A 22,314-nucleotide genomic window follows, 5' to 3' on the forward strand; every position below is an offset into this window, starting at 1 on the left:
AGATGCTGTTGTGTTCTGGGGGCTGCAGGAGTCACCCACCAAACCAGAGCTCTTACTGCAAATCTGTTACCAGAGTCAAGTCAATACTGACTCCACCTCTCAGCTTGTAGTCGCTACTAGCTCACAGACGCTCTGACCCACCCTCAGGAGGGCACCCGCTCAGCCTCAGCTCCCAACTCTGCAGAAGGAGGTATTAATGTGTCCCTGAGGACACACTTTTAATCTGACCTGATATTTATTGTTGTTTTCCTGTGATTGTGTTCTGTTTACAGAATCTTTACTGGGCCACTGTACTGAGATAAAGGCAGCTGAGTGGACTTCCTGATTGTTGGCTTGGCCTGAGAGGCTGAGAGAGGGAGAGAGAGAGAGGAGGCAGGGAAGAAAGAAAGAGGAGAGGAGAGGGAGGGTGTGGTGTATGACTGAGAGGGAGGGTGTGGTGTATGCTCTCTGTGTTCACAGCCATGGTCCTCAGGTTTCTCTTCTTAACCTTTGCTTGAACCTTTCTGTCACCAGAGACAGAGTACAGATAAGTGTCCAGAAATAAAAAGTTCTCCTTGTTTATGAAGGAAACTGTAAGGAGATGTGTGTGTGTGTGTGTGTGTGTGTGTGTGTGTGTGTGTGTGTGTGTTTTGAGCCAGTAGCCCTAGCTGTTCTGGAACTCACTATATAGAACAAGTTGGCCTGGTCTCATACTCACACAGATCCACTTGCCTCTGTCTCTGCCTCCTGAGTTCTGGGAACACAAGTGAACACCATCACAACCAGCTGTGAGGAGATTTTTAAAGATCTAGAAGCACCTGCTTGGTAGGCAAAGTCCAGGAGGATGAATCAAACAGGGAGACTAAGCTTTGACAGCACAATGTGATGAAGTACAGTGTGTGAGGAAAGCCTTGAGAGGGAGGCTTCAGCAGCCACTGCAGGTTATCAGGTGTGCTGGCCTAATGGGGAAAAGAAGCCACAATGGGAGCAGATGTGGCCGTTTGAGGTGGGCAGCAGTTGTGTGCCCTTCTCTCCTTCTTTGGAGAGCTCTTTTGTAAATGTAGAAAGCTGAGGACTCTGGGAAACTGTTAGCTAGTAAGGAGAGGACAAGTGAGAAAGCATCTCAGCTACATTATTTCTAATCATTTAAGGATTCAGAGCAGTAGATGGTAGTTCATGTAATTGTCGACGAAAACAAGAGAGAATGAAAATCTGGCAAGACTCAGTTGCTTTGAATGTATAAAATGCCTTGTAGGAAATCAGATGTGTGCATCATTGTCATTCTTTGTGAGCTCTGGTGCCGTTGGTGATGCCTCTGAGCTGTCACTCTGTGAGCTCTGATGCTGTTGGTGATGTCTGTGAATTGTCACTCTTTGTGTGAACTCTGACGTTTCTGTGAGCTTATTTAGATTCTTGCAGATAATCTGCCTGAAAAGGACGTTCCTGCTTTCCAAGGTCAACTGTCTAGAGGCAGCAGATTTTGATCCAAGCCTCCTCTCCTCTGCCTTTCGTCGCAGATCTTCAAGCATTGGCAAAGTTGCTAGCATGCTTTGTATCAAAACATTTCTACTCAAACAGGCTTTTTCTTGGGTTCCCAAGTTCATTTTAGGTCACAGTTCTCTGAGAAACTGGAACAGGGAGAATGTCAGAATAATTCTAATCTTGATTCTAGAGAAGAGCAGGGCTAGGGGCCCCTCACCTACCTATGTCATCGTGCTAGCAGATATCAGAGATATAGAAGGCTGGGGTCTACATTAGCCTACCTCTGTAGGTCACCTCTGCTGTCTTTTCTGCTATGGTGTCTCACAGGTTTGTTTCACAGGTTTGTCTCTGGAGAAGGGTGGAGCCTGAGTATGAAAGAAGTGCCTAAGGACCCCAAGTCCTCAGTTGTTCTGTTCCTTTGGATAATGGGAAATCACCTTCTTAGCTATCAGAAACACTAAAAGATTGCTATTCCTAAAAACTAAATCTTCACACTCAAAAAGAAGATGATAGAAGTAGAATTGAAGGTGTGTGTATGTGTATATTACTATATATATACATATATATGTATATATACATACACACACACACACACACACACACATATATATATATGCAGGCACATGTACATACAATTGTTTAAAGAACATTGGGCATACAAACAAGAGAGCTGGACCTAGATATGAAACCGTGATCTACCATTTATTTACATGGTTAAATAAGATTTCATCATTTATATGCTAATGTTTCAGTTTCTGCCTTTCTGATTGGGCATGGGACAGCCTAACACAAGGACTGGCATGCTGTATTTGCTTGGTATGTAAGATCTGAAATTAGTAAGGATAACTTGTTTTTCAGGATGTTGAACATAAGTTATACTGAGTTCTTCCAGATCTGGGCGGTTTTCACTCTTACTACTAACTGGATGTGTTCTCTCTAGCAAGCGAGTTTTCTTGTTGGATAGCTTGGGAGGGGAAGAGAGAAGGTCAATGATTTAGAAACAAAAATAGACCCTCTTAGCCTGGGCTCCCTTCTCCATAAAATTTTCCCTCATTTAAAGTATTCAAGTCTTCTGTCCCATAGCCCATATAACTGTTAATAGCTTCCTTGAGCCTTGTATTTACCTGGGAGGTGGGTCACTTGGATCTCTGAAGACCACCTTGCTGGTAGGTTCACAACAGTGGTTATACAGATGCTGAGACTAGGACTGGAGCTTCAGACAGACAGACTCATACCTCAGTGGAGCAGGGTCAGATGTCGTTCCAGAGAAGTTTCCGCAGCACACACACACACAGAGGTTTTCCTCCAGCAGAACAAGTTGATTTTCAAAGCCCTGTACACGACTGTGTTTTTGGTGGAGACAGTTTCTTTTGGAAATTTGTGGGTAGATTGGTGATTGTGTCTCGGGGTGCGGAAGTGACATTGTGCTAACTAAAAAGAAAAGTCAGGAACAAGGGTTTTTGTGTTATTGTTGCAAATAGACCTGCCTCTGATGCATTGAAACGGGTGCAGACACGCCCTGTGGTTTGTGATTGTGTTGTGAATCCATGTAGCAGTTTGAGAGCTAGTATTGAGATTTAAATTCTAATCATCACTAACTTCTATAATCTCCAGAATATTGTCTTGCAACTAATTAGGGCCTCCACTCACCCTTCATTCTCATTTTCTTTATATTGTGTCTCCTTTGTCACTGTATGATGGATTCTCAATTCAAGTGTGTGGGGGGGGAATTCAACTTTTGTAGAAAAATCAAGACACTGAAGTAAGTAGCTGAGAGGAGAGAAATCAAGGAATAACAACCCACTGGTGAGGCAATTCTTGTTTCAGGTAGAAGTCTTCTGCCTGGCGAGATTTGGCAGGTAAGGATACATGCAAACTGTGGGCAAGCTATATACAAACATAGTTTGCAACTGTCAAATGAGGAGCAGAATAAAGAACTGCACAGCTGCAGGAGTTCCTTGATTCCAACACATGTGTTTTGTTATCTGTGGTAGCTGACTAGTATTTTACATTCTTAACTATTTTGCAGTCCATATAAGAAAAGTTGTAGCCATGCTACAATTTTTTAACAAGATAAGAAAAGTCTCTAAATAGTAATATAATGTTGTTATAAATATGTATTTATTATATTTTATAAGTATAAATGTTGGCTATAGGATTCTTCTAGAAGAGGCACTTTAAGCTTTGAGAAGAACCATCCCAGAGGATCGGTCAGCAAAGCATGCCCTTTCTCAGTTTGATACAGACCAATAGACAGAACCATTTTCTAATCTCTTACAAATTTCAGACAGAAAGTGGTATAGCAAATTCTCTTGCCGTGACAAGCAGATGTGAGTATCTTCTGATATATAAACTTGGAGGGAGATAGGGTTCTGGTTGTCAAGTTTTCTTGTGTATTTATGGCGATCTGGGGATGCCTAGTAAGTATGCCTGGTGTGCAATTTTTAAAAAATTATTTGTATTTTATGATTCTTTGTTATGTGCCACATGCCTTTTGGCAAACTGTAACCATTGGAAGTTATTATACAATTATCTTTCCTTTTTCTTTCTTTTTCAACATTTCTTTTTTCTTTTTACTCTGTGTGTGTATATATGTTTCTGTGTGCATGGATACACACATGAACATTTGCCATGGTGTCTGTGTGGAAGTCAGGGGCCAAATATTGGGAGTTCTCACTTCCACCATGTGGGTCCTAGGGATTGAAATCAGATTGTCAGGCTAGCACAGCAAATACCTTTACTTGCAAGTATTTATCTTGGAAATGGTTTCACAGAGTGAATTTGCCTTCTCATGTTAGCGTCCAGTTTCATTGCCTTGCTCGGTATGAATAATCCTAGTTTCCTTAAACTGCCAGAGACAAGGAGAAGCCAGGGTGAAAACCTGGCTTAGGAAGTCTAAGTGAAGGTCATATGGTATCTTAAGGTGGACGTTCTGTACAGCCAGGTAGCGGAAGAAGGCCAGTGGATTTGGGTCACTGAGAGAAGGTGTGTTTGGCCATAGCCAGTTCAGCATGGGGTCTGTGCACAACAACTTCAGTTTACTTCCTTATGTGCTACTGGGCGTGTAGCTTGGCTTTTGGGCAGAGCTCACAGTCTGAGTTGAATGACTTTTTTTTTTTCCATTTGTACTGTGTAGAGAGATTGTGTTCCTAGCACCTACTCCCCAGAGAGCCAAACTCGTTCAACTGGCTGCTCCCTGAACAAAAATAATTACTTACATCTGATAAGGTCCTGAAAGGGAAGCAAGAGGAAAGTAAAACAAGAATGTTTATGGCCTTGAGACCTTTTCAGACAGGCTCTGAGCAACCAGCTCAGCTTAGGGGTGGTTTTTCAGGGCTTTCTCCTTTGTTCCTCTGGCTGTGTTCTTTTGATCCTGGCCTGTGGTCTTTGAAGGGATTGAAGTCTTCTGAACTACTTTCTTTTTGCTTGTTTGGTTCATCACCTACATGAATGAGGTAGTCTTTGCTGTCTAATTGTTCACTGGCTTCATAGATTCCTTGCTGTGAACAAACTCAGTCAGAAATTCTCTCTCTTTCCTTCCCCCTCCTTCTTTCTGACTCTCTATTTATGTGTGTGTGCTTTTAATTTTTATTTTTTGAGACTGGGTCTCTTTATGTACACTGACTGTCCTCAGACTCATTATGTAGACCAAAGTGGTCTCAAACTCAAGAGATCCTCCTGCCCTTGGCTCCCCAGTGCTGGAATTCCTGGTTAATTTCTCTCCTGTTTATGCCACTTTTCACCACCTGCCCACCCCACTTAGCAGGCCACACCCCTGTCTTCTTTCTGAGTTGTTAGCTGTGATTCACAGCATGTACTCATAGAACAGTGAAAAGTGAAAAGGCATGAGGCTGGAGCTTTGAGATATCTTTGCTTAAGCTTTTGGGGCAGAGATTCTGGCCTTCAGTAAGTAACTCTTTGATCATTAGCATCAATACTAAAACTCAGTGTGTAACTATAGGAGGTCTGGGATGGGTAACAGACATTTAGCATTACACCATGTCAGCTGCACTTCTGGTTTTGTTTTTTATCAAATCACTACAAAATGAGACTGCCCGGGATTACTTAGCAGGAAAATCAGTGTGTTCTGTTTCAGACTAGTCAGAATTAAAGCAATAGTCTGCACTGACTCCAGAGCCACCACATCTCTGAGCAAGGGTACAGGGTAGATTGCCAGATACATAGAAGAGTGGGAACTATCACTTCTCTTCAGAAAGAAACAGGTCTGGAGATGTCACTTAAAAGATGTATGGGTGATATGAAGTTGTTGAAAGTGGTTAGACAAAGACCCACTCAGTCATAGCTGCTGAGTCTGTGAGCACTAGACTTGGTCCACACAGTCAGATGCTCCCAACAGTCAGCTCTGGAAGGAGAAGGGGCTCCTTGGGCCCTACCACTCACTACTGATTTATTGTCAGCGAATAGATTTAGCAGAGTGGGAAGCATAGCATTTAGTCATGTATGTACCTACTGGTGACTCAGGGTCAGACGGATAGCCATAGTGAATAAAGGACCAAGATTCATAAGGAAGGTAGGGTGCTGGCAGGGGCAGTAGGAAAATAAGATTTGTGTGTATGCATGCATGTGTGTGTGTGTGTTGTATTGTGTTGTGGGAGAGAACAGAATGTATTTTATACTTATATGAAATTTTCAAAGGACAAACTATATTAATAATAAAAAGAATGCCCTACAAGAAACAAATAACTAATTTATTTGGAAAATTGGTAACTGGAGTGGGGAATATTTTCGTGCTATAACATTTTATGTTGTGATTGTATTTTTGTGTGTGAGCACCTGCAGGCCTCCACATTAATGTGGAAGACATCCTCCTGTGTCACGCTTTGCCTTCAAGGTTCTGTTTGTTATTTTTCCTGCAGTGTGTACCAGGTTAGCTGGCCTGCAAGCCTTAGGGACTCTCCTTTCTCTGCCTCTCATCGAGGAATGCTGGGATTTCAGATTCACGAGTTCCAGGGATCCAAACACAGGTTCTCAGGCACTCACAGTTAGCACTTTACGTACTGAGTTAACTCCTCAGCTCTATATTTGGAACACATTTATGTATAGATGCATTTTCTTTTTTGAAAGATCAAGAAAAATAAAGGCAGCTTTTTCTATAATGACAACTTTCTGTAGTCTGTGACCTACCTGATTAGAATGTGCATTAGAAGTTGTTTGACTGCATCTGGTGGGTATAGAGGAGGTCCACACAAACTTTGAGAGATGAGGAATGAAAGTTTTCATTGATAAATGCTGTCTATTTACTTGTTCTGAGGGTGCAGGTATCTCAAAAGAGGCAAGCAAAAACATGAATCTCTTTTGACATTTGTCAAATATTCATTCATTATCTGGGTAAAGGTAGAGTGAAATGTTATGTGTAAAAACTGTGATATGCAGCTGAAAGGAATTTAGCATGTACTGGGGCTGTAGTGGGGGTATATATTGTACCAATGGTCAGGATGGTGCTGTGGCTCCCTATTGCAGCATGAAGTCACAGAAGTCTAGCATGCCTTTAAAATAATTTCAGTAACAATGAAATGAAGAAATCAAGGCCAGTATTCTGTAAAAGAGAGAAAGGAAAATGCTTCCAGAGAAAAAGAATGTTCCTTCAGCCTGAATTCCAAACAAAAGAGCAGAAAGAACTTGATGGCTCAGAAAGGGCACTGTGTGCTTACTAACTAGAGATTCATAGGTGTACTTAAAATTTATACATGTGCTCTTTTTTTTTATAGAATAACACATACAGTCCTTGGGTACAACGTGTCACTGTTGCTGTGCCCTGTGCACACTCTGTGGGTCTAGCATAGGAGGCTGGCCCTGTGGCGATGGGAGAGAAAGGTCGCCTCAACCGGGTGCTGTTGGAGTGCAGCCTCAGTGATAAGCTGTGTGGTAAGAGCAGAGAACACAACTGCCTGCGATCTGACATTAAAACAATAGAGACTGAGTTCTGGATGGTTCTAGAGGAGGGCTGCTTTCATTTCTAGCAGATATCGTTTTTGTGGTGGGGGATACATGCCAATCAGATCAGGATAGAGGAAATGACCCTCATTGATCTAAGATGCAGGGTTGCCCTCCTCGGGCAGTGAGGGAATGAGGGGATACAGGAGCATTGAGACACGATGGGTAGGAGGAACTTGCAGGCCCCTTACTTCTCTTTCTGTTTATGGCTTACACAGTTGTCCAGGAGCATCAGTATGAAGTAATCATCGTTCCAGCTCTCCTGGTTGGCGGCTTCCTCATCCTCCTTGCAATCATCCTGTGGCTGTTTATTAGGGGACAGAGATCCCAAAGGCAGCACCCTGGAACCCGGGGTAAGACTCAAGCCATGGAGCTAGGCATCGGCTCAGGGAAGACTGATTTTAAGAAAGTCATAGGCCAAGGTTTTCATAGGTCTAATCCATAGCAAGATCTTATGAATTACAAACCCACGCCACTCACATATTGCATTCCCAGAGGTTTTCTCTATAACTGCTTCTAACTTTTTTTTTTTTTTTGGTTTTTCGAGAAAGGGTTTCCCTGTAGTTTCTAGAGCCTGTCCTGGAACTAGCTCTTGTAGACCAGGCTGGCCTCGAACTCAGAGATCCGCCTGCCTCTGCCTCCCAAGTGCTGGGATCAAAGGCTTCCCTTCTAAATTTTTAATTGTCTAGTTCCCCCTTCACAACACAAAATAATTCATGAATGCCTTGCTTGGTCTCTCAATTCACATGGCTTAGGACCCTCCAATAGCTTGTTGTATTTCAGAGAATGGAAAAGAGCAAGATTCTTCGCATGACCTTATATGATCTGGACTCTCTGCCTCTTCCATATCTCTCCGGAGAGTCATTCCATTTGTCTTCCATCTGCACTGCCTTCCTTGCTGGCCCTTAAATACCCACATGCATGTTTCTCTTGGTGCCTTCATCTTGTTCCTTCTACTATAGTGTCATCATGGTTTGCTCTGTAATTACTTCTAGGCCTTTATTAAGCATTACCAAATATGAAAGGCCTTTTTTGACTTCTGTAGATAAAATCATATTTACTTTTGTTATTTTCCCTGATAACATGCTGCCTCAAACATTCTTATTGTTGTACATCCTATGATTAGAAACTAATCTTAGGTGGTTATGAACTATGCCTAACCTCAACCCACAGATAATATATGGTATATGGCTATACTTACTGAACTGTTAACAAATGATTGGAAATTTAAGAAGGAAGCTTTCTTAGTCAACTAGAAAGGTAGTTATGGATGGGAGATAGTCTCAGAAGACCTTTCAACTAAGAGTCATGGAAATATAGAATAATTTCACTTTTGAGGGCAACCTGAAAGAAGAAAAGCAGCAGCTGATGGCTGAGGATCTATCTATAAGCCTCCTTCAATTCTGGAAGTCATGGGACTGACTGAAGACAGTGGCTACCACCTTTGGGTACCTGTGCTGTGGATTCCTTTTCAGAACTGTCCTGCTTCTGCACTACATCCATGTGAAAACTGAAGATAATCCCAAGGATGATAAGAAAGAAACATGACCAGTTTCCAGGTCTTCATCTTTAGTTTTTCTACAAGTAATGGGATTATTGTTACTGTTGTAGAAGCTTAGTGTTGGTATTCATTCACTGAGAAGCATCAGATGTTCCTGTGTTATTCAGTGAGAAATCTGACTGACCAGTTTGTTAAGTCTGATTTTCTGGTGTCCCCAGGGCAGGGAACAGGTGTTGGACTTTGTCTCTTTGCTCTAGGTATTGCCTCTGTACCTGCATCTAGGGACCTAAGCCAGGAGGTGGCAGAACAAGGAGAAAAAGTGCTCCTGCCTCTTAAGGAGACCACTGTGGAAAGCTTCCTACGAGCAGCCACACCGCCCCTGGCTAAGCTGCAGGTACCCAGAGAACAACTCTCAGACGTTATGGAGAAGATCCACAGTGGCAGCTGTGGGACCCTCTATCACGCCATGATGACCACCAGGGACCACCCTACGCCAAGGAGTGTTGTTCTCAAGGTTTTAGCAGGTAAAGTATGAAGATTTCGTACTCTTTCTGTGGTGAGCCTGTACCTGTAAATATTAACAGCAACTTCTAACTTTAAGATATGTGTCAGAAGATATGCTTATTGTGTATAAGGGAAGCTGGTTGCAGAGTTGTTCTTCCTCAGTCTTTAGATTTCTGCCTTACCCTTGCCTATGGAAGCCTGTCAAGTAGACATTTCCATAGTAGATGCTATTGGCCTAGAGTTATGGGACTGTTTTTTTATTTTTATTTACTGTTTGATACCTTTTATTTTTAAATTAATTTATTATTTGTGTGTATGTGTGTGTGTACATGTGCATTCATGGCATGTATGTGTGAGTGCAGGTGTGTGTCACAGAAGTGTGAGGTCAGAGGTTAACTTTCAGTTGTTGGTTCTCTCCTTCCATTGTGGGTTCCAGTGACTGAAAAATCATCAGGCTTCCATGTCACCAGTCACCGACTTTCACCATCTTTCTGGTCCTTATACCCTTTCTTGATATTGTGTCTCTTTCCCTCCTCTCCTTTCTCTCTCTCTGTATACATCATTAGCCCTGGATACATAGAACTTAAAACAAGTAAGGGCTAAACATAAGCAAAAACATCCATCAAAAGGCCCAGACAGTGACATAATATGAACAGAACACTGTCTATTCAGGCAGCCGAATATCAAGACCCTGACTCTGTATTATTTCTGTTAAAGGATCATTGGCTGAGTATTACTCTCTTCTACGTGGTCCCTCGTCTGCCCCCATTCTGACTGCACTTCTACATTTGGTCCCTCTTCCATAGGGGCCTTAAACAATATCACCTGCACATGCCCTTTGCTCCTTGTGCCCTATGCGTAAGCTGCACTTGACTATTCACTGACCCAGGTCTTCTGTTTTTCATAGAACCCGTTGGACTCCAGGAGGCCCAGGATTTCATAGGGCGAATCAAATTCTATCAGTACCTGGGGAAACACAAGAACCTGGTACAATTGGAAGGATGCTGCACAGAAAGGCTGCCACTTTACATGGTGCTGGAAGATGTGGTCCCAGGGGACCTGCTCAGCTTTCTCTGGACCTGCCGTAAGGTGAGCAGTAGGGAAGCTGCACTAGTAGATCAAAGCTTTGATTAGTTTTCGTGCATCAATTAACACCATGAATGACAAAATATGCAGACAATATAAGGGTGAAGCAATTACCATGTTTAAATGGAACTATGATTGTGTAAGTGTAAAGCAATTTTAGCTAAGGGCTATGGATATGGCTCAGTTGGCACAATGTTTGTCTAGCAAAAAGCCCAGGGTTTGAAGATGGATGCTAAAACAGAAATCCCACACTAACTCAGAATTGAGTATAATAAAAAAGGTTATTTATTTAGGGGTAGACTCACAAATCACAGTCCTCTGCTCAAATGGGGAACAGCAACTGAACCCCACAGCTGGAAAAGAGGCTGGATGCGTGCTTTACAATGGCATATATAGTTTAAGAGGCCACGCCCAAGTGGGCAGGTAACTTAAAGGCTATAGGAATTCCTACAGCAAGGGTTTGATCCCCGACACAGTGTAAAACTGTACATGGTAGCATAAACCTATAATTCCAGCTCCGGAAAAGGTCTTGAGTTCAAGATCATTCTCAACTATACATTCATTTGAAGCCACTCCCAGCTACATGAGACCCAGACTTAAAAAAATATTCCATATCTGTTATGTGCACAGTTAACCACAAATGATATTAAACACTTGACATGTAGCAGGGAAAACAGAAAATGAACTTTTTATTTTGGAAAATTTTATGCACTGTGACTTGAAATAGACACTTGTGGCTGATCACTTTCTTGTTGGGCAAAATATGTCTAAAGGTTTGCCTCCACTGACTAACTTTGACTTTGGCAAAGTGTTTTGTTCTTGTCTTGTTTTGTGTTTGTTTTTTTTTTTGCCATTATTTGAGACAGGGTTTCTCTATGTAGCCTTGGCTGTACTGGAACTTGCTATGTAGACTAGACTGGTATTGAATTCACAGAAATCTGCCTGTCTCTGCCTCTCAAGTGTTGGGACTAAAAACATGTGGCATCATGTCTATCCTGGAATATTAATTATGATCTGAGTTTTATAAATAAATTATCATAAAATGTTAAAGACATTATGTATATAAAACATAATATCAAACTGGTAGCTGCTAAAAATGATAATGACAGAACGATGTACCACTCTCAGTAATAATAATTACTCTGTTGTTCCTGCTAAGTGTATTTTTCATTCCATGAAGGTACCCTAGTATACTAGAGCAGACAAGGGAGAAGCTCAGCTATAAGTGTTTGTGTGTCAAATCTTAAAAAAAGAAATAGCTCAAAAGTTTCTAGATTCCAATGGAAGAACATAACAATTGGTTATTCAGTACCAAATGGTCAGCCCTGAAAACATACACATTCAAGTTACATATAGACTGAACAGGCTGTATTTATATATTTATGAATATACATACATAGTACATATATTCACAATTGTAAAAACAATTAAAGAAGAGGAGGCTATGAATTTAAATGAGTGCAAGGCAGGAGGTAAACATGGAAAGGTTTAGAGGGTGGTAAGGGGATGGACATATAATGTAATTATATTATAATCTCAAAAGTAAAAAGCTATTAAAAATTAAAAGAGTAATAATAATATACTTCGTTCGCTAAATGTTCCTTCCTGAAGAGTTGAAGAAACCCTGGTTTCTCACTTGCTTATGAGTCAGTTCAAGACTAATTTAGCGCTCAGAGGCTGATCATCACATAACTGGAAGTGTGTGGGAAAGGCACCTGTTGAATGAAGTCTTTTACCCTATGGTGTGAATACGAGAACATAGACCCTGTCAATTTAAATCCTTCAAGATATTATCCTTCTGCCACTTCTTTACTCTCCATAACAAGCAACTTCCCACTCTTCAGAGCTGCCATCTTCTCTATTTCAGATCGTTTGCATCTGCTTTTCTTACTACACGGAGCACCTCTTTATGCAGTTTATATCCACAAATCCTTCATCTCCCCATCTTCCTCTATCCTTGAGGTGGCTCTCATCTTCCTCCTACCAACCCATGGCCTAGCAGATGCTGCACATTTCCTTTGTGGTACTTACCACATGCAGCCATTTATTTATTTACAGTTCTCAGGTCTACCATTCAGAAAGTCTTGAAGGCAGCAGCTATCAGGCACTGATGAGAAACTGCACATGGTGAATTTCCTCAACTCTGTTTGTGATTTGAGCTTTTTCTTTTTGAAAAACTATGGTTTTTTCACTTTTGAACACCAAGTTTTAACAGAGACACCGGCATATGTAGGCCTTCTGCATAGCTGTGTTATTCCGTGGAGAGTGTCATCCCTGTTTATTTTCTTGCCTGTTGTTCATCTGTTTTTGTTTTTTTTATTTCTGCTGTTTAGGGAACCCCATTCTTTTACATATGTGAACATACCTAATGTTTGTCTTTCGATTAATTTTTTTTTTTTTTTAGAAAGATGGCTCAGCAACTAAGAGTGCCTCCTGCTCTTGCAGAGGATCAGCGTTCATTCAGTTCCCAGCGTTTACATGGAGGGTCACAGTTATGGTTAACTCTAGTTCTGGAGGGGTCAGATGCTATTTTCTAGTCTCCAAGGACACCAGAAATGCATGTGGTGCATGTACTTACATACTAGCAAATATTCACACATATAGAAAAAAAACATAAATACCGTATTTTTTTTTTTTTTTTTACATTTTTTTCCCCTGTGGGGGTGGATCACATAGAAGTAGAAGGGCAATTTGTGGGAGTCAATTCTGTGCCTCAACCACGTGCAGCCTGGGGTGGAACTCAGGTCATCAGGCTTGGTGACATGCACATTTACCCTCAGGCCATCTCTCCAGCCCTCTCTCTTTGATTCTTAATCCCTGTCCTTAGCTTTCATATCTGCATTTCAGAGTTTCTTTACTACAATTTAAAAAAGAAAGTATACTTAAGTCACTGTTATATAATGTTTTCCTTTCCTCTGTCTCTTTAGGATGTGATGACCATGGATGGCCTGCTCTATGACCTCACAGAAAAACAAATATACCACATCGGAAAGCAGGTTCTTCTGGCCCTGGTAAGGCCAGCTTAAACAGACACTGATGGTTTCTTATCAGTTTCTTAGCAGCCTAGTATTTATGCTGTATTTCCCATGTAATTGTAAATGGGATATATATTTTTAAGATAATTAGATAAAGCTAGGTGAAGTCTATTCACTGACAGTTTGTTTTTCAGTTTTTTATTGATGAAATTATTTAGGTAATACAACTCAGTATAAGGCATTCCAGGCAGAAGACAGCCAGTTTAGGACTGATACACTGAACTAGAAGGATGTGAAAGTTTACTTAAGTTTCAAAAGCTGGGGTCAAGATTAATTTGATATCTGAACCCATATACATGTCAAAGAGGAAACAAGGGGAACACGATGGAAGAGATATAGGGATAGGGGAGAAAGCAAGTAGATGAAAGGGTGAAGAAAGATACAGATTTATACCCCCAAAATAAGGCAGAGTAGCTCAGATTGTGTTTGGTTGGAGACTTGCTTTGATAATAGATGTGATATGAAATATATACACATACATATGTATATAATAAACTTGAGAAAATAAGGAACAAGGGGAAGAGAAAGGAAAGAACAGAAAAGGCCAACTGTTTTTTTTTTTTTTTAACCAGCTTAAAGAGGTTTAAAGAATTTAGGGCTTCAGAAAAAAATTATCTTTATCAAAATTATTCAGGAAGTTTATATAACTATATGTGTGAAATTATTTGGGTATATTTCAAATAGATATTTTATATATAAAAATCAAGGCTCTGTGAAACTATGATTTTAAGTTTTGTTGAATTTTGCTACCACAATGTGTGAAATGGATCAGTACTCTTTGTTTGTAGTGGTGATAGTATGGGGAATTGAACTCATGGCCTCTTGCAAATCAAGAGCTGCATGCCTGGCCCATCAGGTATTTAAATAAAAAGGAAGTAAAGGGAGTAAAGAGAAGTAGTTCTGGTTGGTACTCCCACTGGCTGAGGAGGCCATCACACAGCAGTTAGTTATCTCTAGTCACAGTGCTGCTAAGTTGTGAGCTTTATCCTACATTGCCTCCTGAATTGTAAACTCAGAAGTATCAATCCTAGAGGCGTGTGCTGATCAAACTGATGTATCCATCAAGCACCTGTGTCACCTGCCTGGAGGCAAGGCTATGTTTTTCTGTTATCTTTAATGACCTTAAATTTTATACATTCTTCAATTTTTCTTATTATAGGATAATTTTCTTATACATTCCTTAATTCTGCTCATTATATTTAATTTCTTGGTTCTAAAAATTTCCAGGAGACAGAAAACTGCTAATCGTGGTCTCCTTCTTCATCAGTGACTGAACACTATCACTTTAACCCTCTAAATTTCCTTTTTCTGTCTGTTTGGTAGTCAGAACCCCAGATTTCTGGTTTTTCAGTCACACACAGCTTGAGTGGCTTCAGGCAAAAGGAGCTGATCCAGCACACATTGCCAGACCCATTGATTTTCACCTCCTTTTCTAACCACACCAGAATCCTTTGTTCCTTTATACTACAAGTCACTCCCTTTTTCTTTCTAGATGGTGACTGTAAGTCTATGTTAAAAGTCTTAAACTTTGTTTTTACAAGTTCTCAGAGAATTTTGATCTGGAGCCTGACTTAAGATCTATTAGTGAATTGGTATGAGTTAAGAGACTGGCTTTCAGTCAACAATCACCTAATGAGTGTGTGACTTTCTGTATTCCTTTGGGTTTTCCAACATCATCTAGTTGGAAAGACAGAATGAGATAATTTGAACCTTGTATATATGTTCCAGAATTGAACTGAGTACCATCTGAAAGGAAAGTACAATCAAGAGGGGCTAGGGTTGACACAGAGCATGCAATTATGCTTTCAGAGTTCAGTGTTAGGAGTAGGTATGTAGCACATTTGCAGAGTGCTCACACAGAACACGTGATGCAGCAGGATCCATCCTGAGCATTGAAGTTAAATTCCTGTGTTAGTGCCATTTGGATCATTCACTGAGATTGGTAATCCATGATCATAAGGTGAGAAAATATAATCCCTTATCCTGCTTTAGAAATGATCTCATTGATTAATGTGAGTGTTTGGAGCAGAGAAGTTTCTTATCTTTTGAAGGCCACCCAAGACTATCTTATTTGTGAACTATGACTTTCAGAATGCTGATTGCCTTTGATCATATGCTGATAGGAATTCCTGAAGGATAAGAATCTGTTTCATGGGGATGTAGCTGCCAGGAACATCCTGATACAAAGTGACCTGACTGTCAAACTCTGTCGATTGGGCCTGGCTTATGAAGTCCACACCCAAGGGGCCATCTCCTCTGCGCGCACCAGCACCATCCCTCTCAAGTGGCTCGCTCCAGAACGTCTTCTCCTGAAACCTGCAAGCATCAGAGGAGATGTGTATGTTTCTGCTGACAATTCTTCTCTTTGAAGTCTGGTGCTTCCCCCAGAATGTGATTGCACATGCAGTCACTTATGTCTGCAAATCAGATCTCTACTTGAAATCAAACACTGTCAAGCAAACACGTTTGCCATCTGCTTTCAATTTATTTAAAAAATGCTTTTTCTGGTAGTTCTTGTGAATTACATTAGCAGATTTTAATAGGAAAGAAAAAAGTGAAAATATTACTCAAATCAATGTTGGAGGACTTACCTTAGCAGCCTTGCTTTAACCTTTAGGGCATGGTTACACTTATGAGTCAGGAAATGAAGAATTTGAAGTAAAATATTTATACACATTTCGTCACTTTTTAAAAAAATATTAAGTTATTTATGTGCATGTGCCTACATGAGTTTATGTGCACCATGTATGTCTTAGAGTTCTTGGTAGCCAGAAGAAAGTGTCAGATCCACATAACTGGAGTTATAGGGGGCTGTGAGCCAACACATGTGTGCTAGGAACTGACACCAGGTCTTCTGCAGAAGCAATAAGGGCTCTTAGTCACTTAGCTATGTCTTCATTCCCAAATCACATTTTAGTGAAAAATATGCATGCATATTTATTTATCAGAATTTTTAAGGAGAAAAATATACATTTTGTGATGGGTCTTGAACATGCAAAAGCAGCACCTAAGCCACAATTCTTTTGTATTCCCTTCTGAAATGCAGGGTCACAATGCACAGATATAAGCTTTATTTCTTGTCTGAATAGTTGCAATGATGACAAATGGCTGGATGCCACTTTGAGATGGTTCTTAGTACATATAATAAGAGACCTGAAAATATTTTTAAAACAACCTGAGACTTTTATTTCCTCTTCTCATTTAATTAATTAATTAATTGAGACAGTGTTTCTTTGTGTAGGCTTGGTTGTCTTAAATATAACTCTGTAGACTGGACTGGTCTTGAACTTGCAGAGCTTAACCTGCCTCTGCCTCCCAAGTGCTGGAATTAAAGGCATGCACCACTACTGCCCAGGTTCCCCATCTCAATTTTACTTATCAGTACAGTTTTGTGATATGTTATTCACTTAATTTTTTTTTATTTGGGGTGGGGCTGGAGTTGAGACGGCCTTTCTATATATCTCTGGATATCCTGGAACTTGTTATGTAGAAACTACCGAGTTTCACATAAATCTGACTGCCTCTGTATCCCACATGCAGCAGTTAAAGGCATGCATCATCACACCTGCCTCATTTTTGTTTTGTTTTGAATAAGTCTCCCCGTGTAGCCAGACTGTCCTTAAACTAGTGACCCTCCTTCATTAGCCTCTCAAGTGTTGGGATTACAGATGTGAAGTACTATTCCAGAACATTTTCCGTTTAGCAGCATACTCATATAGACTTTTAAAACATTCAACTTATTTTTAAAGATACATCTTATGCAAATATTTAAGTAGCATCTATAGCACTTAGATGATCACTTAACTGTAATTACATCTACAACTGGTATAATCAGGACTGTAAAGAATTGAAATTGATCTTTGGAAATAATGTACCTCAGCTGTTTGAAGAGGTGCAAAAGTTCAATGCAGAAGGCCTTCCTTGGTGTCCTTATCACAAGAGGCAGTGGGAATTGAAACATCGGCTTGATGAGTCCATTAGGATGCTTCCGCTGATGTATCCCTGACACCTGCCTTTCAACAGACTGTGGGCAATTTTACTTATAAAATACCACTAATTTAATGATGATATTAATAGTGAAGTATGAGCCTCTCAAGTCATACTGATTAGCCAAATTCCCTGTTCAAATGTCTAAAGTTTACTAGTACCTTTTCTATGTTTGAATAAATAGATCCACTGAGAAAGTGGTCGTTCGTGGTTAAATGAAGAATCCCTCTTTGCTTTGTGCTTAGTTGAGCACAGAGGGAAGAAAAGATGAAAAAGATAAAGAGGGACATTCTGTTTTACTGAGTGGATCTTTGAACACTCATACGCTAATAACAACAGCAAACATGTATTATGAAGAAGGGATATAGACTCAGCCCTTAAAGAGATGAGATTCTGAGGGACATGGGCAGGAATGTTCATTAATAAACTCTGTGACTTCACCTCTTTCTAAAACACTTCAGCTCTCTTTGACTCCTTCATTCCCTTGCTGATGTTAAAGTAAGCTTTAATAAAAGTAGAAATTAAATGGATGACTTTGCTTCTTTTACAGCTGGTCCTTTGGGATACTGCTTTATGAGATGGTGACTCTAGGTAAGGATGACCTCCAGGTGAACAGGCAAGCTTGCTCATTTGGAGGGTGAATGTTAGAGCTTTGAGGAAGTGTTTTCAGCCCAGGCCAGACTGCATTGGACTGACATGGACTCTGAGCCTCTTTCCAATAAATTCTATGTAAATGTTGACTCATTTTGTTCTCTCTCTCCTAGACCTTCTTTTTCTTTAGCTTTCTCTTTTACCTTTCTTTCCCCCAAACTATACCTTTACCTTTCTTTCCCCCAGACCATACCAGCTCCATAGAATGTATTCAAAACCAAAGTATAATTCCTACAGAAACCTTATATAAACATGAGAATGTTTTCTTCAAGTTTATTAATCCATTCAATTTAGAAACTGTAGCTCCTTTTGTGTTATAAAGAGTGGAAGGCAGGTCTTATTTCCTGTTGTGCCATGTTTTATTACTTTCCTTAAAACTACTTCTAATATTACCTTTCTTCTCCAGAACAACTTTTCTGAAATTCACTGTATCCTTATATAATCTGCAGGAAGCAACTATACTGTACACAGTATTTTCCCATGGTTATGGCTTAAAGGCCGCTGTCTCCGGTCAATGGATACTGGAGTGATTTTCACTTCATATTTAGAAGGTTTCTTGCTGCTTTCATGTTTTGTGTATTGACAGGGGCACCACCATACCCGGAAGTCCCTCCCACCAGCATTCTACAGTATCTCCAGAGAGGGAAAATCATGAAGAGACCCAGCAGCTGCACACATGCCATGTAAGTGGCTCTTACAGGCTTGAGCTTCTGTCATTTGAAATCATGGTTTGGTCCCTAATCACTACACCTTTTTCTGTGTGCCTTGGGTGATCACTGTCCTTCTATGCTAATGCACAGCCTTAAATGAAGCATGTGGCAAAACAAAAGCAGTTCTGCTCAACAACTGTATCAGCCACTTTTCTAATCATGACAAACTATCCAAGAGAAGCTGCTTGTCTCAGTTTCATTACAGTGGGGAAGGCAGGGCAGAGACACTCAGTCTGAGGTTGTGGGAGCACATAGACAGCTTGTTCATATGCTTGTGGACCAGCAGACAGTGGACAAAGGCTGGAAACAGGAGGCTGTAACTTCCAAATACTTCCCCTAGTGTGACAAGCTGGGGAATCAAACTTAAAACATGGGCCTGAAGGGGACAGTTCAGGCTCAAGCCATAAATATGTCATATATGTATACTTATCACATATGCATTTATGACATACACATATATTATGTATACATTATATATACATTACACATTCTTACAATTTTGAGGCAATCACTGAGGACTCTAATTTTTGCTTTCACAAGAGGCCTTCAGACAAAGTGCCTGGCCTTAAAAGAACCTATCACGCTGATGAGAAGGTAAACGAGATGATTAAAAGCTCCACTCATCACACCATAGAGGGGAATTAACAGTTTACTCATAGCCCTGTTATCCTTGCACTTCATGGTGGAGAAGGCAGAACTCTTCTGTCACTTTGTAGTCTGAAAAGTCTCCAGCATTCTATTATATAAAAAAAAGAAAACCACGCTGAGAGACTTGATCTAAAGAGAATGGTAGAGTACCAGTCTCTGGAAATACAATGGGGGATGGGGCAGAAAGATCAAAGAGCTTTCATCTGGTTGTTGAAGAGGAACTATGTTCCTTTCACAGTTGTCTTTGCTGTTCCCATCTCAGGTACAGCATCATGAAATGCTGTTGGCACTGGAGTGAGGACAGCCGTCCGTTACCTGGAGAGCTGTGCTTGCGCCTAGAAGCTGCCTCTAGATCTGCAAATGACAAGGCTGTGCTGCAAGTGCCGGAGTTAGTGGTGCCTGAACTGTACGCAGATGTGGCTGGCATCCGTGCAGAGAACCTTTCCTACAGCTACAGTGTCCTTTGAAGATGCCCCCAGACAAGAGACTATATGTACTTGGAATAAGTTCCTTCAAGAAGAGAGAGAAGGTACTTCCTATGGGCCCCAAAGGGAGAAAAAGGACATGGACTCCACATCTTTCCCTATGTATTTTCCTAGAAATATGAAATGCTGCTGGACGAGGCTCTACCTCTAAACACCATGTACTCTTGAGCTAAGACTCACTGTCTGCTTCCCAGTCCCGAGTGCCTGGGACAAGTGGTAGACAGTGTCATTCCAAAGAAAGTTTTAAAAAAATCTGCAATGACTGTTGGGGAATAGGGCAAAAGGGCTGGCTCCACCCACCCCAGACTGGTTAACTACTAAAAAGTTTTTTTTTTTTTTTTAAATCTAAACTATTACAGAGTATGAATAAATCAGATGGCATGAATGAACAGGAACCCAACATAGGAATTCATGAGAAAGAAAATTCAAGTTATTTCTTTCCTGAGAAGTGTAAGGTAAATCAAGATCTCCTTTGAGAAGAGATCTTGTCTCTTCTACATAGAGGGGACATAAAAGTTATTCAGTCTTGTTCCCTTCATGAAGAGCATTAGAGAACTGAAACAAATAATACTGAATTTTTCCTTGACTATAGATTGAACTTTTATTGAACTCTGAGACAGGTTGATCCTGTTTGATATTACATTTAATTAGAATCAGGAGTCATTTCATGATTGAGAACATTGTTCATTACATTTGTTTGCTAGTCCTATTAGACTATGAAGAATAATTCTAAAGAACCAAAGTTAGAACTAGTGATGAAATGTGTGGGTGAGTGGGGGGCATGCATGTGTGCATGCGTGTGAGTGTGTATGTGTGTTTGTGTGTGCATGTGTGAGTGTGTGTGTGTGTGTGATTAGTAAGAAACATGGAAACCAAGCAAAAAGACTCAGCAACCCAGGTGGATTAGGAGATGCCAAAGAAGAAGCAACCTGATAGGGATGGGTGATAGTTTTGAATTTTCAATCATTCATTGAAACACTGTGAAACAACTCATTAAATTAGTATTTCGTGACTAGAAGTAGACTTTTCTAGTGTATAACTGTAAAATCTTTACGATAGAAAGTAGAAAATAAGTGGAATTCATTTTAATAGAAAAATAAAAGAACCTATATTATCCAAAAAAGATTCTTTATGTGTAAAATGAGAAGACTATCTACCTCACAGGATGGTGTGAGGGTCAAGGAGACTATGTATTTGTATAATATGTGGCATATAATATGTGTTCAATAAATATTAGTCCCCTCCCACAACTTAGAACATTTTTTCCATTATTTTTAATAATATAACATCCACTGCAGCCTTGAAGAGAGCCCTGGCCTGTGATAAAACAGGGCAGCAAATGTCTAAAAGATGGTGATATTGTACAAACAGACATCCATTAACATTAACTGTCATCCTGTTTTGTTTGTTTTCTAACATTGAGAACTGAACCCAGGAACTTACAGACACAGGGAAGTGACCTACACTGGTCTTGAGCGATCATGTTTGTGTGAGGTTTTGGCTGATGACAGTAGTCTCCTATGATTGCAAAACACTGTAAGAATTACAGTGAGGACAAATTCTGTTAACACACTGACCTGTGACTTTGCAAGAACACCCTGCTACCTTTAGAAGGATGAGGGAGCTATCATAGAAAAGATGGCTGGCAGCTGAAAACTGGCACCACTCAATCAACTGAGATCTTGATGTAGTCATAGTGACTCAGCTAAATACCACAGAAAGTAGTCAGTATTTAAGTGTGCTGGGGAGAGAAAATGGATGAGATCTAATTGTTGCCTCCCAGATGTTAATTTGAGCCATTTTATAAAGTATTTCCTTATTTAAATATTTAAAAATGTTGAGTGTCAAGGCTTTCTGTGCCAGACAGTCGGAAGTGAGTTGGATAAAGAAACTGGAAGCTCTGAATACAATCAGACCGGATGTATTTATGTGTGGCCACCTGCTAATTAAAAACTTATGTTAAATGTTATAAATGAAACCCATAGGATAGTAGAAGGGAGTGCTGAGTGAAGACTTCTCTGAATACATGGTATTTAAATGGATACCTTAGGGACGGGTCAGGTCATAGGAAGAGTGATAAGAAGTCTCTAGGAGTGGGATTTGAATGACAACTTTGAGGTAAGAAAAACCAGTGTGGTGCTGTGGAGATGGTTCAATGGATAAAGTGTTTGCCACGAAAGTTTGAAGAATGTAATTTGGATCCCCAGAACCCATGTAAAAAGTTGATGTGGGAGCACACATCTGTAATCCTATCATGCCACCGACAAGATGGAAATGAAGACAGGACTCCC

General features: G+C 40.4%; 1 protein-coding gene across 1 annotated transcript; it reads left to right on the forward strand.

Annotated features, from left to right (window-relative positions):
• The first annotated feature begins 60 nt into the window (after positions 1 to 60).
• Styk1 (serine/threonine/tyrosine kinase 1) lies at positions 61 to 20,005 on the forward strand. Its single transcript, XM_038319844.1, has 10 exons — positions 61 to 190; positions 7,191 to 7,347; positions 7,635 to 7,769; positions 9,175 to 9,441; positions 10,329 to 10,510; positions 13,435 to 13,518; positions 15,666 to 15,880; positions 18,080 to 18,120; positions 18,767 to 18,863; positions 19,801 to 20,005. Exons 2-10 carry the CDS (start codon positions 7,284 to 7,286, stop codon positions 20,003 to 20,005), a joined length of 1,290 nt encoding a protein of 429 aa, XP_038175772.1. The 5' UTR covers positions 61 to 190; positions 7,191 to 7,283.
• The last annotated feature ends 2,309 nt before the right edge of the window (positions 20,006 to 22,314 follow it).

Source organism: Arvicola amphibius, chromosome 2 (genome assembly GCF_903992535.2).
Source record: "Arvicola amphibius chromosome 2, mArvAmp1.2, whole genome shotgun sequence".
Classification (NCBI taxonomy): domain Eukaryota; kingdom Metazoa; phylum Chordata; class Mammalia; order Rodentia; family Cricetidae; genus Arvicola; species Arvicola amphibius.